Source organism: Rhinoraja longicauda, chromosome 29 (genome assembly GCF_053455715.1).
Source record: "Rhinoraja longicauda isolate Sanriku21f chromosome 29, sRhiLon1.1, whole genome shotgun sequence".
Taxonomy (NCBI): domain Eukaryota; kingdom Metazoa; phylum Chordata; class Chondrichthyes; order Rajiformes; family Arhynchobatidae; genus Rhinoraja; species Rhinoraja longicauda.
The window spans coordinates 11,576,257-11,596,394 of NC_135981.1; the positions used below are offsets into that span (position 1 = coordinate 11,576,257).

General features: G+C 40.9%; 1 protein-coding gene across 7 annotated transcripts in view; it reads left to right on the top strand.

Annotated features, from left to right (window-relative positions):
* LOC144607700 (protein TANC2-like) overlaps positions 1–20,138 on the top strand; it is a 458,126-nt gene that overhangs the window by 55,882 nt on the left and 382,106 nt on the right. For all 7 annotated transcript variants that reach the window (XM_078424723.1, XM_078424716.1, XM_078424717.1 and 4 more), the window contains exon 3: positions 19,094–19,199. Coding sequence is in view for 6 of the 7 variants with exons in the window: in XM_078424716.1 (XP_078280842.1) it covers positions 19,133–19,199 (67 nt within the window). In the remaining variant the exon portion in view is untranslated. The remainder of the gene's footprint in view (positions 1–19,093; positions 19,200–20,138) is intronic.

Genomic DNA, 20,138 nt, shown 5'->3' on the forward strand with positions numbered 1-20,138 from the left:
TCCATCTCATTGGAGTCAGCGCCTCTCCTGCAATTGCTTCTCTTCCTTCAGCTGCACCATTAAATATAGAATTTTCTACTGATTAGTTCGAAACGTTAAATTATTTTTCATCTCCATCCTATCCCTGGGCAACATCAGTGATATCTAGTACTGTATCATAACCAACTCTCTCCAGATTCTCATTTTCCCTTTTGTCATGCTGTGTGTTGGACTTTCAGTACTTGATGAAGAATTCTCTTCAGCTAAATGTGATAAACATAGAAATTGTTGTGTTTAATCCTTGCACAATCTTTTCCTTCAACATCAAATCTTGGATTTGGAGTAAACCAAATAATTTGCCTCCTTGATTATACATTTAACCTAGAGATGAGGGTTGAGCTTATGACCACTCCCATCAACTAGTGTATCAACTACCATCTTTAAAATTAACAGACTTCCATTGTCACAGCTTAACAGGTACTGAAATATCCGTTTTTCTTATCTCTAGATTTGATTTTTCCAATGTTTTGCAACCCTGGTCACATTCAATCAGACATCTCTTAATCTTAACCCATTCCTTGCCCATTATCTCTGCAATTTAAAACTAGTTTTCTCATTTTCCTGATTCTGGGCATCAGTCTTGAATCTGAAATACTAATTCTGTTTCTCTCTCTAGATACTGCCAGAGTTGCTGAATGTTTCCAGTGTTTATTGGTTTTTATTCTATAACTTGGCTTTTTTGATCGAGAATGCCCACATGACTACAATCATTGTGGAAGATGTGTGCAGTGAAACTCTATTCATCTGGCATAGTGTGGACATTGGTGCAGATTTTCTGGATTACTGGAAGTATTCTTATAAAATCCCAACACATTTTAACTCACTTTGTTTTGGATGTTAGAGTAGAATGATATTTTTTTCCAGTGAACCTGTTAAGTTTAAAGGGGAAAAAAGACAAACTCAGCAGGTCAGGTAGCATCCCTAGAGAACATGGATAGGTGACGTTTTGGGCCAGGACCCCTCTTTGGACTGGTTTCCAAGTTTAAAGGAACTGTGGGAAATTGGACCACAATAAGTTTAAAGGGTAAAAGATCCAAGTGAGTTTAAAAGGGAGCAAGTTTAGTTTATTATTGTCATGTGTACCCTAGGTACGGTGAAAAGCTTTTTTGTTGCATGCTATCCAGACAATGAAAAGACTGTACATAAATTACATGTGGAGAAAGTACCCATTGCGTGTAAAGGGAGGACAGAAAGCAGCACTGGGTGAACTTCGAAATATGTGTAGAAACTGAGGTACTGGTGAGCCAGCTTCCAAACGATTAGGATTTATGGATAATTGATGGATTTATGGTATTTTACTGTTATAACAGTTTGTCTGCACGAGCTAAACATCTTTCAAGAAGAGTACAGCACATCTTCGCATATTTAATAATGAAGTTGGGTGCAAGTAAAGAAAATGGTTATGTTGGAGTTTAAATCAGTTAACTAAAGGCTATTTTTAGAAATTTTAGAGATGATAATCATTCTCTTGAAGTATAATAAATGTCACGTATGAATCCCACATACCAATATACAACCACGTACCAATCCCACATTTAAAGTGGGCATAGGAATTTTTAATTTCATAGTTACCCAAGGCTTTGACACCTACTCAAGTACAATTTGTAAATTTCTCTTCTCTGTTAACTATCATGTTTCATTATAAATCATTAGCTTTCCAAGTGGAGGCAATGATGTCAGTGTGGTTCAGTATTCGGAAGTTCCTTTATTGAAAAGGCATAATGTCTCATGCAATACTCTAGAGATATGGAGGATAATTTGTGACAGACAATTTGGACATGCAGTCACATGTTCATAAAAGCATTTGAAACCCATATGTTCAATGGTGTTGCTTTTTTTTTTACATTGGTATATTTGTTTGCATCTAGCCATTTTAACTCCCATTTCCATACCCGTCTTTCTGTCGCAAAATAGTGCTAGAGTAATTCAGCGGATCAGGCAGCATCTGTGGAGGACATTGATAGGCAACATTTCGGATTGTGCCTATCTTCAGACTCGCCGGAAACGTCACCTTTCCATGGCCTCCACAGTTGCTGTCTGACCCGCTGAGTTACTCCAGCACTCTGTGTTTTGCTCAAGTGTGAGTCTAGGATAGTTTGAAGAAGGGTCTCGACACGAAACTTCACCAATCCATGTTCTCCAGGGATGCTGCCTGACCTGCTGAGTTATTCCAGCACTTTGTGTCTTTTAGTGCCAATGTAGGGGATTGGCATGTTAACCTTGGCCCTCTTCCTCTCTTCCCCATGCCTTTTAAAATAGCCATTATTTCCCCACATCGTGAGTTGCCCAGCTTCTGATCAATCCCCACTATGTAACAAACTCCTGACCTCCAATGCCAATCCAAATTTGTCAGTTGCTCTTCCTGCTCCCATCGAGAACAATATGTTAATCTTGGGTCTTAATCCTAATTCAGTTTTTCCTACAAAGAGATAACCATAACTCAGTTTCAAACTGTGATTCAGCCTGTATAAATGTCCCACAATTTTGTCCCATAAACACAGATTAGAATTTTTTTTTTTTTTAATTGACCAAAGATTGAATTGTTCAATTTAACCTGGAATCTTTCTCTCAAATTTTTCATGAAAAAAAAATTCCACATCAGTTTTTGGTACATAGATTGCCAATGCCAGCCAACTGCCTCTACCAGCTAAACTTGCAGAACATTTGTACACTGTCTACAGGATGGAATATTATGATATAAAATCTCTTGATCTGGTGGCATTATTCCACCAAGATGAACTTTTCTAACCTATCCCTGGATGCTGGCTAGAAGCTTCTTGGGGCCTAAAGTTTGGAATGGTTGTTGGGTTCAATGCCTTGCTTTTATATTTATGTAGTGCTGTGTGAAGATGTTCAGCGTTATTGAACTGATAAATTATTGGAACTGGAAGCAGTAACATACGGCTATGAATGTATGTCTCTAATTGCATTGGTTGAGTCATATTTCTTTTGCAGCTGATTTTTGATACCTGCTTTTTAATTTACTTGTCACAAACCTAGTTTATGTTTGTATTATGTCCTCATTTTTTTGTGTTGTGTTGGTTTCGATAGAAATTTTAACACCAGTTGGAATGTGAGACCCAGTTTTCAGAATGTGGGTGTTTAATAGGGCAGATGACATTTAATTATCTACAGTCATGTCAGACCTGCTCCATATATGGCAAGAATGAACAAGTGCAATTGAAAAATGAGAATGTTATTTCAGGGAGTGTAAGAAATATGGTTATATGTGTTAACATTATATGGACCATTTTATAATACTACATACGATAAACAGGGATCAAATGACATTAGACTTAACACAAAGATAGACACAAAAACTGGAGTAACTCAGACAGGCAGCATCTCTGAAAAGAAGGCACGGGTGATGTTTTGGGTCAAGACATTTCTTCAGACTTAACATGTGTGATCTGCAATTAGCTCCTTCTGCGTCTTGGTTCTTTGTTTATGGTATTGAAGTGGGACATGATTTTTGAACAGGATGAGCAAATTACCAAAAATGGGACTGGACATCATTGTATAAGGTACCATCATCCTTGAATTGAGAGACAATTCCAAGGTAGTTCTGATGTTTTTTTCAGAGCTGACATGATAAAAGGAAAACTTATGTCATGATCTAATTTCTGATGTTTTGATCATCTGTATAGTGTTAGTTATATTAAGGGCTCCCTTATTCAGAAGAATAAATAATCACAAAAGAGTTAATTAGTGAACTTAATGTTGTAATGTAAATATAGTTTGAAATTGGTATCTTGTATGAGATTAGCCTTTCAAAACACAACTAACAGTTCTGTAAATTCCTGAGATTGATGTAGGCAAGATCATTCTTATTTGTGCATTGCGTCAGCTCCATAAGATTGCATGTTGACTAAATGACAGTATTCAAAATATATAAACACATTCTCAGTGGTTAGCAATTTTTATCACTTTGCTGATAATTACCTAGAAATTCCAAGGATGCATTATAGAGGCAATATTTGAATGAAATGTCATTGTGCTTGGAGGAGACTTGGAAATTGTGTTTTACATACTCAGATGTTGTACATGGTCCTACTTTCCAGAGCTGAGTTTGTAAAAGAAGAGAAAGTTTGAGATGCTGGCATTTTAATTTTGAGAATGGAAATTGGGATTGGAAAAGTACTCATGCTAATTGGAAAACAGGGGCATAGGGAATTAACATTTTGCACTGGGCACCAGGGTGAAAAGCTTGGAAATTGCTGAGTGCATGAATGTGATGTAGGCACATTATTGTAGTAGAAAGAGTAGTGCAAGAGATGAAAGAGTTTAATAATGTAAAGATAAGTAGGTGAATAGGATTCCTAAGAGGCAGTAGAGATGACCAACCAAGACAGGGATTAAGTAAAGTGTAATTTCTTCAAATATTACTTAATTAGTGTTGTATCAGACAAACTCCTTTTGAATTGTTAATTTCATTCATTGAAGTATTTTACAGTACTACAGTGCTGCATTTTGGATTTTAAAAGTTTTGATCTCTATCGAGCAGCAACAGGTTAAAAGCAATATTTTCAGAAAACTCAAAATACTTGTGTAAATGTGATATTTCAGTTATTTCTTTTTAATTACTTTGCAAAAAATTCTAAACACCTGTTTTTGCTTTTTTATTATGGGGTATTGTGTGTAGATTGATGATAAAAAAAAGAGAATTTAATCCATTTTAAAATAAGCCTGTAACGTAGCAAAATGTGGAAAAAGTGATGGGGTCTGAATACTTTCTGAATGCACTGTACGTGGCAGAAAAAAACATGAATGCAGCTTTCTATGAGTCCTATCATTCATTCCCATTGAGTTTTAAAATATTTTTCTTATAGATGCTGGCTTTGGGTTGCATTTGAATGTATCCTGTCACAATGAAGTGCCGCATTTCATTTGTGAACCCAGGCAGCATGTATTATGCAAAGCAAAATGTCTTAGAGCTTTATTTCCTCTTTCTATTCAGATGGTTTGGTGGTGGAGGAGGAGAAATTTCTTAGTCATAGGGGATAACATAGTTAGCAGAACAGACTATCCCGACACAGTCCTGAAGGCTGTGTAGCCCTTCTGGTGTTGGGTTTAAGGACATCTCCTCTTCTCCAGCCAAGGACTTTGAGTGGGTGAGGATTCACATAGGCAGTAATGGCGTAGATAGAACTAGGCAAGAAGTTATGCTGAGGCACTGAGACGTTGGAGCAAAATTGAAAAGCTGAATTATTGCCTGAGCCACATACAACTTGGACAAAGGGTCTGTAGGATTAGAGAGCTGAGTGTGGCTGAAAGTGCAGTTTGGTTAAATTGGGTTTTATTCAGGTGAATTTACATTGCTTATAAATCTAGTTTGGTAAATTAGAATTTTCAGCATCATTGCACTGGCATACCACTTAAATTTGTGACTTTTTTGTTATTTTGGCTTATTGTGACTGAAAATGTATTCACTTTGCATTGATTAATTTTTAATAACCAAAATTGACTTTAAACATGAATAAAAAATAATAAAGCACCTTTGAATTTAGCCCCCCAAAAAATTCAAACCTTGGTAGTGGTGATACAAAACTTAATAAAGCTAATTAAATAGATATCTAAAACAAGCTACCAAAGGCAGATATGTTGACATTTTGTGGCCACATTATCCTGATTATTAGTTTTATTTACACAAAGTACTGAAAAATTCAAGTCACTAAAACATGCCAAATAATAATTTTTATATGTCGAATAGTTACGATATACAGATGAATGAAATGGAATATTTGATTTTAAATTTGTGCTGAATTCATTCTTAGCCAAGGCAACAATTGAACTCTTGATGAAGATTAGCCATGATTATTTGCATTTGATCATTATCCAGAAACTTCTAGCAGAATTTATTTTATGTGATGATTGAGCTCATTTTATGATATTCCTCTCCCTAATCTGGGATTAAGAAGCAAGATAACAATCATGTTCATGGTTGATGTAAAATGGTGGGCAAAGAATGGAGGATAATTTGAATTTTAAAAATGGATAAAAAGAAAGTAAGTAATGTAGTGTACAAAGGAACTGCAGATGCTGGTTTAAACCGAAGATAGACACAAAATGCTGGAGTAACTCAGCGGGACAGGCAGCTTCTCTGGATAGAAGGAATCGGTGACGTTTCGGGTCGAGGCCCTTCTTCAGACTGAGTAATGTAGTTTTCGTTATTCCTTCCTGGTTAATGGTATGCTTAATGAGTAATATGAACATTACCTCTGACCTAAAATAGGACCTAAAGTAGCAACCAATCATATTTTACAAGGGTTTATTGAATAGACTGCAAGCATAGATTGATGCAGGTAAAGAGGTTGTCCTTCAAAAATGTGCACTTCTTGAATTTTTAAATGACCTTTTTGCACATTTCCCCCCGTTTTTCTTCTCTCTGCTGGTTTATACTAGGTTATGAGGGAATTGGGGTTTGAGAGAACTGAAATACATAAGCAATCAAATTAAAAGATTGAATTGTAAATATGGAGTAATAGAAGCAGTGATGAATCTTTTGTCAAATTGGCTACAGATTGAAAAACAATGATAGGGAGTGGAAGGTTGGATTAAGGTAAATGGTAAAGCAAAGCTGAATAAAATTTAAAATTGACATTTAAAACCTATCCAAATAACAATTAATATTCCATAAATGAAACTCCACAGTTGGTTAATTTGAATGTCAGTGTTGATTCAGTTATTCAAAGCTTTCCTGCAGCATTAATGATAAAACATAATTTTATTTGGTTGGTTTAGTTTGTATTTGTTTGTCGCTATTTTGACAGTGAACTCAGGCCCAGAAATTGTGATCTTAATAATGTAAGGTACTTTTATAAAGTTATAGGGCAATAAAGCATGAAAAGCAGCCCTTCGGCCCAGTTCATCCATTCCCACCAAGATGGCCATTTGGCCCAAATCCCTCCAAACCTCTGTGATCCATGTCCAATATATCTTTTTAAACTGTTGTTATTGCACCTGCCAGAACCACTTTCTCTCATAGCTTGATCCATATTCACACCACCCTCTGTGTAAGGAAATTATATAATAAGTATTGGGCAATGAGATTATTGTAGCTTCTCTATTTTAGCATATACATTTTAATTATAATTGCTTCTGCTGCATTTCTTTAATGAGGGTGATGTGGAAAGGTCAATTGTGCACCGTTGTAAGCATTGCAGATACTTTTTCTCATATTGTGATCAATATATAATGTAATATAATCTGCTTTCGGAATTTCCTTTGGTGTACAGAAATGTTGATTTATAAATTTGATTTATTTTTTCAGTGAGGCGGTGGTTCTTTTCAGCTTAATCACTCTTAAGACTGACTTGTGATCAGATATACTTCTGTGAGTGGAATGGATGGAATGGATGGAATGGAATACTTTATTGTCACATGTGACTAGGCACAGTTAAATTCTTTGCTGCTTACCCAATGTATACAAATAGCAGACCTCCCAAGCCTTCCGAATTTGGCGGAAGGTTTCCGCTTTCTTATTTAATTTCCGCCATTCCGATTTCGCCTCACATTTTTCCGCAAAACACATGCTCACCTCGCCCCGCCGCTCGCCTCGCCCTGCCGCTATACTCGCCTCGCTTCTAGCCTGGCCTCGCCGCTGGTCTCGCCTCGCCGCTAGCCTAGCCTGGCCTCTAGCCTAGCCTGGCCTCTAGCCTGGCCTGGTCTCTGGCCTGGCCTCTGGCCTCTGGCCTCTGGCCTGGCCTGGCCTCTGGCCTGGCCTCTGGCCTGGCCTCTAGCGTGGCCTCTAGCCTAGCCTAGCCTCGCCTCGCCTCGATCCTGGCCTGGCCTCTAGCCTAACCTGGCCTCGCTGCTGTACTCGCCTCGCCGCTGTACTCGCCTCGCCGCTGTACTTGCCTCGCCGCTGTACTCGCCTCGCCTCGCCGCTGTACTCGCCTCGCCTCGCCGCTGTACTTGCCTCGCCGCTGTACTCGCCTCGCCGCTGTATTCGCCTCACCGTTGTACTCGCCTCGCCTAGCCGCTGCACTCGCCTCGCCTCGCCTTGGTCCCAGCCTTGGCTGCTAGCCTCGCCTCACCTCGCCGCTGGTCTCGCCTCGCCGCTCGCCCGGCCTCGCATTGTCGCTGGCCCGGCCTCGCCTCGCCTCTCGCCACTGGCCTTACCTCGCTGCGGAGCATGAGGCCCGTTGATGTTGAAAGGGGATGGGGGGTTAGGGTGCGGGTAAAGGGGGCAGTGGAATGGGAGGTGGGGGTCGGGTGGGTGGAGGAAAGGAGGGGGAAGGGAGGGGGAGGGGAGGGGAGTGGGGAGGAGGGGTGGGGGAGTGGATTTGGGGGGAAAGCGGGGTGGTGGAGGGGAGTAGGGGTGGGGGGTAGTAGGGGGGTGGGGAGAGGGGGAATGGGGGGGAGTAGGGTTGGGGGGGGGGACATGGACCGTTGTGATTTGCTGTTGAAGACCACTGGAGCAAATATGTCTTCAATTAAATCAGGTATGTGTAGTTTTTTAAATGAAACTCTTTCTTCATAACTTAGTCATACATTTTATGACCATTGTTCTTTTATTCAATACCAAGAGAATTGGGATGTGTAAGGAAAAAGCAAAATAGAGAAAACAAAACAAAACAAATTTTTCTTTGTTGTAAAAAGTATTTCTGTTCATTAACCTTTCTATAATAGTAGAATATACTCATGATAGGCCTGACATTGTACATGTAGTTCAAGAACTACAGACTGTTGGAAATAATAATCGTTTTTCACAAGTGAATGTAGCGTAATGCGTAGGCGCATTTGGCGTGCATACTTTTTTTTGCTGAAAAGTTGCATTACGCGCCTAATTATGAATTTTGATGTAAAATTCTGAATTTTGGACATCAAAATTCTGAATTTGTAAAATTAAATGTTGGGAGGTCTGAAATAGCAGCCATCTACGGTGCTGACAAAGTTACAAAGCACGCCGGCTCCTCCTTTTGATCTCCCCTCCGCCCCCCCCACGCCGAGTCCCCATTGTCCTTTGTTTTCCCCTCACGGCAGTCCCCCCCACGCCGGGTCCTCCATTGTTCTCCCCTCCCCCTCACGGTGGTCCCCCACGCTCTCACCGACTCGACCCATGAGGCATCGCCACCACAGCGAGGCTTCACCACTGCCGAGGCCCCATCGTTGCGAGGTTTCACCACTGCCACCGAGGCTTCACCGCTGTCACCGCCCCACTTCGCGTCTCCGTGGTGCCGACCTGGGACCTAGCCCCGGGCTCCGTCGGCCGCTCCGCCGACCCGGACCCCGACCCGGACCCCGACCCGTGAGGCCTGGCTCCTCCGTCTGACCCGCGAGGCCCCGGTCGGGCCCTAACCTGGGCTTCTACACGGCGATCCTGAAGGCACCTAGACTGCGGAGCTTCGAAAAAGGCTTCCGACCACGCTCCCAGTCCACAGCCGCGGCCCGTCGGGAAGCCTTCTGGCCGCGTGGCCCGTCGGGAAGTCTTCTGGCCCCGCGGCCCATCGCGACTTGTCGGGTACCTCAGTACTCTGTTATTTTTTCTCAGCTGGTGAATAATTCTTCATGTACATTAATCACTAGCATTTGAGGTTTTACATTGGACAATTTCAGGGAACAACTTGTGGGTGGTGTGCTGGTGCACAGTGGTTGTGCAAGAGAAATGTGATAATACGGTAATTGGTAAACCAGTGATTCTATGAGCAATTGTGAGTCAGAGCTGAACCTACATCTTTTATTTGGCATTTATGTTTTGATCTTTTCTGTTGTATTATTCCAATGAAAATCAGGATCAAGAATTTTGTGCACGTTTTATTCTTCAAGGCCCTAATTCTCACCAATGTGTATATAATCATGTAGACCTAAAATACAAGACCCGTTGTTTGTCTTATTTGTGCTGGTTTTAGAGGAGCAATCTAACTTAATACTACTTTGTGTAGTAGGGGGAGGGGGTTTGCAAATCTTCATCTCTCTCCTCCTTCCAACAATTATTTTAAATCTATGACTTCTAGATTTCTAATGCTCGACTGAGGAAATGGGTATTTTTTGATTTACCTTATCGAAGTCCTTCAAATTGTATTTGCCTGGATTAAGTCTTTTTTTAAGCAGCCTCTGTTCAAAATATAATCAGTCCCATCTTATCCAATTCTCCTCATAGCTGCAGTTTTCTAGTACTACCTAAATTATCCGAAATCTTTTGCACCTTCTTTAACACAATCTCATCTTTCCTATAATGTGATGTTCCTAATCCTAAATATTATTGTATGCATACATTTCAAGCTTGAGCTCCATGCTTTGTGTATGAATTAATAACAAAAAACATCTTGTATGCCATCATATCTCTCTGTCTGAAGAAGGGTCTCTACCCAAAACGTCACCCATTCCTTCGATCCAGAGATACTAGCATTTTGTGTCCGTCTTCGTTTTAAACCAGCATCTGCAGTTCCTTCCTATAACATGCCATCATATCTACCTGACTAACTGTCTTTTAATGATTAATGAATACACTTTCCCAAATACATTTCCTCGCACTTCTCTGTTTGAATTCTATTCACTGCTTTTCTGCCTAACTGACCAGACCATCCATATCTTACTGCAGTCTTAAACATTTGTTCTCACTATTAACCACTCAGCTAATTGATTTTGCATCACCTGTTTTTCTCACGCCCCTTTGTATTATAAAAAGCATTCATTTTATTGGGACCCCACTGATAACCGGCTCCAAGTGTAAAAATACCCATCAGTCTTTCTGCTAGTTCTCATGCCACTGTATCAGCTTTAGACATACATTGCATTTTCTCTTAGATCCAATGTGCTGTTATCCTTTGACTAACCTTCTGCGTGAACCTTGTCAGAAGCTTGCTAAAATCTATGTGGACTGCATCATTGACCCTCTCATCCCATGCTAGCTGTCTTTGATTGACTTGTGCCTTTGAGTCCAGGTTTTGTACTGTTTTTCATTATCAATTCCAATTATTTGCTTACCACTGATATTAAACTAACCAGCCTGTATGTTAATTCTTCAGACATCAGTCTGAAGAAGGGTCTCGACCCGAAACGTCACCCGTTCCTTCTCTCCCGAGATGCTGCCTGACCTGCTGAGTTACTCCAGCATTTTGTGAAAAAAGCCTGTATGTTCTTGGTTTATTTCATCTTTTAAACATAGTGGGAACAATTTTCTCCCTGGCTATAGAGGAGGTGCCAAGGTTGAAAAATTCTAGTCTGTACATCTCTTATTATTTCCAGCAGCCTGAGATATATTTAATTCAGGCCTGTTGATTTTATCCATTTACAAAAATACTAAACAATTTAATCTTTCCTCTTTTACTGTGTTTATCTCTTTCAATAGTTCACGCATCCTTTCAACTACAACATCTGCACCATGTTTCTCTTTTGTGAAGCCAGCTGCATAATATTCATTGAGAATCTTACCCTCATCTCCTCTCAGATCTTAACAGGTTATCCTCTTGCTTGTTATGTACTTTGGATTTCCTTTGATTTTACTTGCCAGAATATTTTCCTCCTCCGCTTTGTTTTCATAATTTTATTTTTAATTGCATTCCAGTGCATTTCTATATCTCTTCTGTTATACCAAGCCAAGATCTAGGGGTCACCATTGACCGGAAATTCAACTAGACCACACATAGAAATGCAGGGGTTACATGAGCAGTCAGGTTAGATATTCTACAGTGAGTGATCTATCCTGTCACTCTAAATCCTTCCTACTATTTACAAAGCACAAGTGGGGAACATACTGGATGCCCTTTATTTGGATGAATGCCATTCAAATATCAGCTTTCCTTCCCTGTAGCACAACATGCCATTGTAGAAATTCTCATTGCTTCATCTGGCTCATCAATGCCTTTACTTCTGTGGAAGATTGAGAAGATTCAGTATATCAACAAACAGTTTCTTGAACTTCTGGAGGGGTAGGGTAGAGAGCATTTTGACTAATTGTATCATGGCCTGTTTCGGCAACTTGAACGCCCAGGAACCTAGGAGATTACAGGAAATGATGGCTATTGCCTGGTCCATTGCAGATACTGACTTCCACACCATCGAAAGGATCTATAGGAGATACTACTTCAAAAAGGCAGCCAACATCATCAAGGACCCAAACCACCCTGGCACACTCTCATTTCACTCCTGCCACCAGGAAGATGTGGGAGTCTGAAAACTGTGACTTCCAAGTTCAGAAATGGCTTCTTCCCAATGACCATCAGGCTATTGAACACTACAAACTCCAACTGAACTATGAACAGTCTTGGTTGCACAAGGGACTTCTGGCTTTGTTTTGTTTTGCACTATGTTGGGCTTTTTTTAATTTATGGAACTTTATTATTTGTTTATTGTGTTATCTATTGAGTACTGTTTAACCTGTTGTGATGCTGTATGCAAGAATTTCATTGTTCTGTTTCGATGTATATATAACAATTAAACACACTTCATTCTTGGGGTGATTTTAATTCCTGGGAGCACCTTCATGAGAATGAGGGCAGTGGTTGAAGGTCACCCACTACCTCCCAAGAGAAAATAAGGTTAGCATGATGTGTTGGCCTTGCTAGCAATACCTACAAACCCCAACAACATTTTGTATTTGATTGATAATTTAGAAAATGCTGTGTTCCCTTTTCTGCCCCTGTTTAATGTTGTGTGTGTTGTTGCTGTTTTTCTTGATACCTATAATTTAGGTAATTTAATTAAGATCTCAACTATGTTATTGGCCATGTTGAGTTGGCATGGGATGTTGGAGAGGTGGGGAGATTTTGTGCTGTGGGATAGCTATCTTTGGACTTGATAGTGAGAGCTTTGCTAATTTAAATTGGAATTGATTTTTTTGTTCCCAGAACTGAATGCGAGTCTGTCCTCAAAGGAAGAGAAATCTATGCTGATTTTTGGAGAAAACTGGAATGGAGATGGTTGTTTAAAACAATGCAGCATTATGTTAATTGCTTTTGATTGTTTTTCTAAGAAAAATGACCCTCATGCATGTTTTATACTATCTGCTATCCTTCAGACTGACAGTCTGTGAAGGTTTGTGCGAATATGTTGTAACATTTCACATGGCCGCAGTTCACGCCGGGGGCGGGATCCGCCAGAGTGACGGGAGTGGAGGCCAATGGGGGGGGGGGGGTCCGGGCCGATGATCTGCCGCTAACTCACCCACTCCATCCCCCCCAACCCCTCTCCTCCCCTCCCCCCACTCACTCACTCCATCCCCCCCTCAACCCCCCTCCTCCCCTGCCCCCCCCTTCACCCACTCACCCACTGCATCCCCCTCACCCCCCCCTTATCCCTCACGATAAGTCCAACAAGATGGCCGTCGCCGATGATTGCCGCCCTGCTGCAGGAGAGGCTTCAGGTCTACGGCTCGCTCTGGCTGCAGCGCTGGCTGCACAGGGCCGAGGTCAGTGGCTCCCTCTCCCCTTCCCTGTCCCTCCTCGATGGCCCACAGCCCCAGGGGAACTCCCCGCCCGGCAACGAGCTTCGTCAGTTGGAGAGGGTTGCTGGGTCTCTAACTTCGTCAGTTGGAGAGGGTTGCAGGATCGTCAGTTGGGGGAGGGTTGCCCCAGGAGAGGTCCGTAGGAGAGATTTGGACCCAACGGGTCCACCTCAGTCTAGTTTGTTCTATATCTCTACATTACCATCTGAAGAAAGGTCTCTACCCGAAACATCACCTATTCCTTCCCTCTGGAGATGCTGCCTGTCCAGCTGAGTTACTTTAGCTTTTTGTGTCAATCTTCAATTTAAATCAGCATCTGCAGTTCCTTCCTACACATCTAAACATCTTCTATGTTCTTGTTTAAATGGCTTTTAAACATCATCTTTATACCCACCTTTACAGCTTCCTCTGGCTGCTCATTCTATGTACACACCACTTCCTGCGTGAAGAAATAACGCTTGATATTTCTTAAATCTTTCCCCTCTCACAAACCTATGCTCTCTTGTCCTGGACATCCACACAAGAGAAATAGACTGACCATTCACCTTATCTATGCCCCTCATGATTTTGTACACCTCAAAGGTCACCTCTTAGCTTCCTATGTTCCAGGGGAAGAGTCTCAGTCTATGGAGTTGCTCCTTACAACTTAAGCCCTCGATTTAGCAAAGTGAGATTGTGGTAAAATAGTTTGTTTCCTAAGGAAGAAAAATCATTTTCTTTCCTTTATGGCTGGCATGTAGCTACAGATCCTCAGAACTGTGGTTGATTCTGAAATGCCCCCTGAAATTGCCCATTAAGGCCCTCAGTTCAAGAATGATAATAGATGGATGTTAAATGTTGGTCATAACAATAATGGCCACATCCTCTGAAAAGAAGGTTAGATCTATTTGGAAATGACCGAAGTTGTGCACGGATACTTGAAAGCTAAAATACTAAAAGGCTGTAAAATACCAGGAACAGGTTCTGCACTGCCTTTGGAAACCACAATAGTTCAACATTCGTTTCTGTGTTGATAGAACCTGCAACTATATGTAAACCTGAATTTGTATGAACCACATGACTGAATTTGAATCTTGCAAGACCGAAGATTGTATCCATCTGCAAACTTTTATATTACTTGGAAATTAAGTGCTTTTTAGTCCATGTTACAAAATGGATTAGGAAAATATTAAGTTTCAACAATTCGTTGTATTTCAGGATTGTGAGCAAGTGCTTCTTTTCCCCGATAAAATGAACAGAATTGCTATAATTTATTCATATGGTGTCTGAGGATAAAAGATCTTATTGAAAATATGAGAGCCTGAGAAAGGCATTAAATTTGGATCATTTTTGTCTTTGAACAGTTTGAGTTAACAGAGTAGCTCCCAAGCTTTTCCTTGCATGACCCATTGAAAGACTGAGCTTTTTTGCATCCCTAAAATATTGCAGGCTAATTGATTATGTAGGCATTAAAATACCTGAATATGATCTTTATATTGTAAATTAATTGTGAATAAATAACGCCATTCAAGTTAATTTCACTTAACCATTCCAGTAATAAATCTGGTTAAATGAAAATATCATGCCTATATTTCACTGTCAAACATTATTATGATCTCAATTTTTATTTTATGGTCCTAAGATTTTGAACTCTGGTTTCAATTGATTGCAATGCTTAAAGTAGGCTAAAAAGAAATGTTTCCGTGAAATTGTCCGGAAGTGAATTATCAGTGATTTGTAATTTATAAATACTGGAATATCTGTGTATCTTTGTTAATATTTTCCATTATCAAATTTTATGTCCACGTTTGTAATGGGAGCTGTTGATGTTAAAAAAAATGTGTTGGCTAATTGAGCAGGTCAAGCATCAGCTTTGGAGGAATGGACAGACAACGTTTTGGTTGCTCCAGCACTTCGTTTTTTGCTCAAGATTCCAGCGTCTGCAGTTTTTGGTGTCTCAGGTTTATGTAAAGGCTGATCGCTCAACATGTAGTGCTGAGAAAGTACTGTTTTCTGAAGAAGAATATAATTTTCCAGAATGTTGGGTATTTTGCTGTTTAATCTCTGAAATAAAATTCAAATATTATAAATTACTTAAAAATTATGATTACATTATATATGTCTTGTTTCAGTTACTTGGCCTTCAATTCTGCTTTGGTTCAAGACTGCACTGAGATTGGAGATTGATAGTCTCAAGCACGAAATATGTAATTTGCTGTCTTTTATATTTAGGGAAGATTGACTATTAAAATTATGCTGTGATCATGTTAAAAAGATGTAAAGCCAAGTTGATTCTCACCAGTTAGAATAACATAACAGGTATAACAGGTATAACAGAGCTTTATTTGTCGTTCGGTACCGAAGTACCGAACGAAACTACATAGCAGTCATAGAAAAAAAAAGAACACAAGACACATAACCCCAACACAAACGTCCATCACAGTGACTCCAAACACCCCCTCACTGTGATGGAGGCAACAAAACTTCCCCTCTCTTCCCCACGCCCACGGACAGACAGCTCGTCCCCGACCGACCCGCACAGTCCCCGCACCGGGCGCTGAAACGTCTCGCGGCCGAACCGGGCGATGAAAGGCCCGCGACCAAGCCTTGCGCAGCTAAGTCCCGCAGCCGAGCCGCACCAGCGGTGAAAAGTCCCGCAGCCGAGCCGCACCAGCGGTGAAAAGTCCCGCAGCCGAGCCGCACCGGGCGGTGTTAAGTCCCGCAGCCGAGTTGCACCGGGCGGTGTTAAGCCCCGCAGCCGAGCTGCACCGGGCGGTGTTAAGCCCCGCAGCCGAGCTGCACCGGGCGATGTAAAGTCCCGCAGCCGAGTTGCACCGGGCGGTGTTAAGCCCCGCAGCCGAGCTGCACCGGGCGATGTAAGTCCAGCGGCCAAGCCGCACCGGGATGTAAAGTCCAGCGGCCAAGCCGCACCGGGATGTAAAGTCCAGCGGCCGAGCCGCACCGGGGGATGTTAGGCCCCGCAGCCGAGCCGCACCCCGCGCCGTGAGGAAGAGAAAAGTTCCCCACACCCACCCACCCACACCCACCCCCCACACACCACCACCCCCTCCCACACATACACAACCAAAAAAAATATATATAAAAATCATCCCAACACCGACACTCAACAAAAAAAAGACGGACAGACTGCTAGTCAGCCGCTCCCTTAAAAAATGGATAAATGCTGTAATTGTTTTGAAAACTGGGCGATCCAGCCAAGCAACGCAGGAGGTTGTTCCATGCCGAGACTTTAGCACGGAGAGCTTCAAGGTGTTGCCTGTAGGTCAGCTGCCGATCTAGTTTCACCCCGAGGTATGTAGGAAATGGGTTGTAGGATAGGGGTGACCCATAGAGGGTGATGGTTAGCTGGCGTTGAGCTTCCTTGTTCAGGTGAAAGGCCGTTGTGGTGGTTTTTGCCATACTCAGTTTTAGTCTCCAGGTCTTAATGCAGCCCGCGACAAGTTCCATATCCGCCGAGAGCACATCCTCAACATTTGACCAGCTCTTGTCTGAGTGCAGTAGGGCCAAGTTATCTGCGTATCCATACTGGCGCGAGGTCGTGTGTGGCAGATCGCTGATATAGAGATTGAAGAGCGTCGCAGTCGGCTAGATTGTCCGTCGCTGGGCTCGAGTACAAAACTGTGGTTTGCAAGGATGTTGGCAAGGAACTGCACTAAATGACGGTCAGGGATGGTTCAGAGGAGCTTCAAGATCAAGCCCTGGTGCCACACAGTATCATAAGTGGCAGTGAGGTCCACCAGTGTGATGCACGCCTTGTGACCCTTTTCGAAACTGTCTTCGATGTCATTGGTCAGCTTGACTATTTGGTGGGTGGTGCAGCGTCCACGCCGAAATCTGGCTTGTTCAGCGGGTAGTTGAGGGTCAACGATTGGATCGAGCTGGGCCAGGAGAAGCCGTTCGAGGAGCTTGTACGGGACACAGAGGAGTGAGACGGGCCGATAGTTCCTTGGGTCGTCCGCAGGCTTGTTTGGTTTTGGTAGCGCAATGACGGTGGCTTTCCACCAGATCTTCGGAATGGACTGACCAATGAGGCAAGAAGAGTAAAACTAACGGAGCCAGGCCAGGCATTTAGGACTGCAGTGTTTCAGGAATTCTGGGGGGATGTTATCAGGACCGTGAGCTTTTCCACATTTCACTTGAGAGATGACAGAAGAAAGTTCTGCAGAAGAAAAGGGTGCTGACGGCTGCCCATCAGCGCCTGGCGATTTCCAAAGATTAGTGGATTCTTGTTTGATTCCTGTTCTTACAAGAATCCTTCCCTTTCTCCAAACGCAGTTATTAGAAAATGTTCTATACATTATGAAAATGTAGTGAACTTTCTGAAGAATTTTACAATTACATAAAAATTACCTGATGCAGGTTAAAAGCACTGCAGCTTTATCATGTTTTTTAGTGTTCTTAGATTTGTTTTTAGTATTGTCTTTCTTGATTTTTGTGGATGGATAGAATTGATATTTTTTACAGTTTGTTGTGTGGTGTATGTTTATGACTGTCTGAGGGGACTGTCTGTATTAATATATTTATAGTAAAAGTAGGAAAATTAATTGCTGTCAGGAATACAGCTCCAGCAAATAAAAATAAGGATGGACTTTAGTAACTACGATGGTGGAATTGGGACAAAACAAAATTCCTTCCACTTCAGTATAAACATTTTACGTTAAGTGAAATATTTCACTGCATTTATTTTTCAGTATCAACAACAAAAATGCAGCACTGAAAGCTAATAGGTTATGTACCATGATGACATCAATGCGTGTTAGTACCGACTGATTTGTGATTTTTAAATTAAAAAAATTACTGGCACATTGTTTGATGTAATGTAATTTGCCTTATTTTCCTAAAAAGCAACATAGAAGGAAATCAATTTTAATCACAAAATATGACATGTTTAGCTAATAGCAATGGGTCAGTTAGTTTATGCTTATCACAACACAACAGATGAACTATCTTTGGCTGCACTAAGAACTTTGGGATTTTTTAAAATAGTAGAATTGGGATGAATAATTTATTGATTTTATTATATATTATCTGTGTATTATGTTATAGGCCTGCCATGTTGCTGCAAGTAAGAATTTCATTGTTCTGTTATCAATATTTATGAGAATTAAGCATTCTTGACGTGATCTTAAGGTCAGATTTGAGTCCCACTATTGAAAATTGAGGATGAAAACCTGGAGGGCAATCCAATTCTGAGAGAATGCTGGATTGTCTAACATACTATCTTTGAAATACTATCTTAGAATAGGCTCCTTTTGTACTGTGGGGTGAATATAAAACATCATATGGCAATGTTTTGAACAGGCAGGCAGCTATCCTTTGTATCCTGGCCAATATTTATTCTTTCATCAACATGAACTATACAAATAGCTCATCAGTTCATTATCGCATTACTGTTTGTGGGAGCTTGCAAATACAACCGTAGCTTCATTAAAATAATGTATTAGGTGCAAAGAGCTTTGGAAAAATTGGTAATGAAAGTGAAAATGAATGCATGTCTATGTTAAAAATGCTGATGAAATCTTATAAAATGCCAGTTTTGGTTTGAGATCATTTGTGGAAGAACCACTCTGGCTCATTGGATAGGCTTTACTGTTGTGTACTGATCTCCTATTGTGTCTGTATTGTCATATATGTTCCCATTGACAAACCTCTTTTTTTATTTGATAGAATTTGGAGTGAACATTGACGAGCCCTGCAGATGAAGATATGTTCCGTAATAGCCTAAAGATGTTCCTCAGTGGTGGGAAGTCCAACCGCAAGAGTAGATCAAGTGGTAGGTTATTCGTTACTTCTTGTAAAGTCATGTGGATCCAGGCACATTTTTGTCCTCCATAACGTAGAATCATATGCTTTTAACTGCAAATATATTATGATTAATGAGTTGCTCATAGATATAATGTAGATAAAAATGCAATTGCTGAATTTCCAGGTAGACGTATTCCTCAGTGTATTTATGAGTGTTTACCACAATGTCATTAACACTTTATGGTATAGTTTATTATTTTCAAATCTATTTTTTATTGTAATGAATAAATGGAGCATGAATAATGGAGCATCATTCTCCACCCATAGCAACACACTGTATCATAGCATCTATATTGCATTTCATGCATTTCATCCAGCCATTCTTATTTATGAAATTTAACTCAAGAAATGTTTTCCAGCAATACATATCTTCTGTGCTAAGTTAATGACATTTTGGAGCCAAGCCCTGACCATGCACAAGCATTGTTTGCAGTTATAGTGCTCCTATGATTGAATGCTTGGCTGATTTTGATGCTTTCATAAGTTATAGGAGCAGAATTAGGCCATTCGGCCTATCAAGTTTACTCCACAGTTCAATCATGGCTGATCTATCTTTCCCTGTCAATCCCATTCTCCTGCCTTCTCCCCATAACCCCTTTCATATAGTTTGCAGAGTGAATTGAGAACTTTTTTGTTGATGCATCAATTTAGTGAATAAACTCAATCATTTGGGAGTTGATACAAACTTTTTGGAGAGGTGTGAAAACAGCAGATATCTGTGACAAAAATGTCAATAGATCAGACTACATGGATAATAATTCAGATTGAATGGATAATTGTAAAATTGAAGAGGGAACACAGTTCGAGGGCACGGTTGTGCAGAAAAGCTACCATGGACATAGGCTTTGAAATTGAATTCTCACCTTTGAAGACCAGCAAGAAGCTAAACAAATAATCTAACATCTGT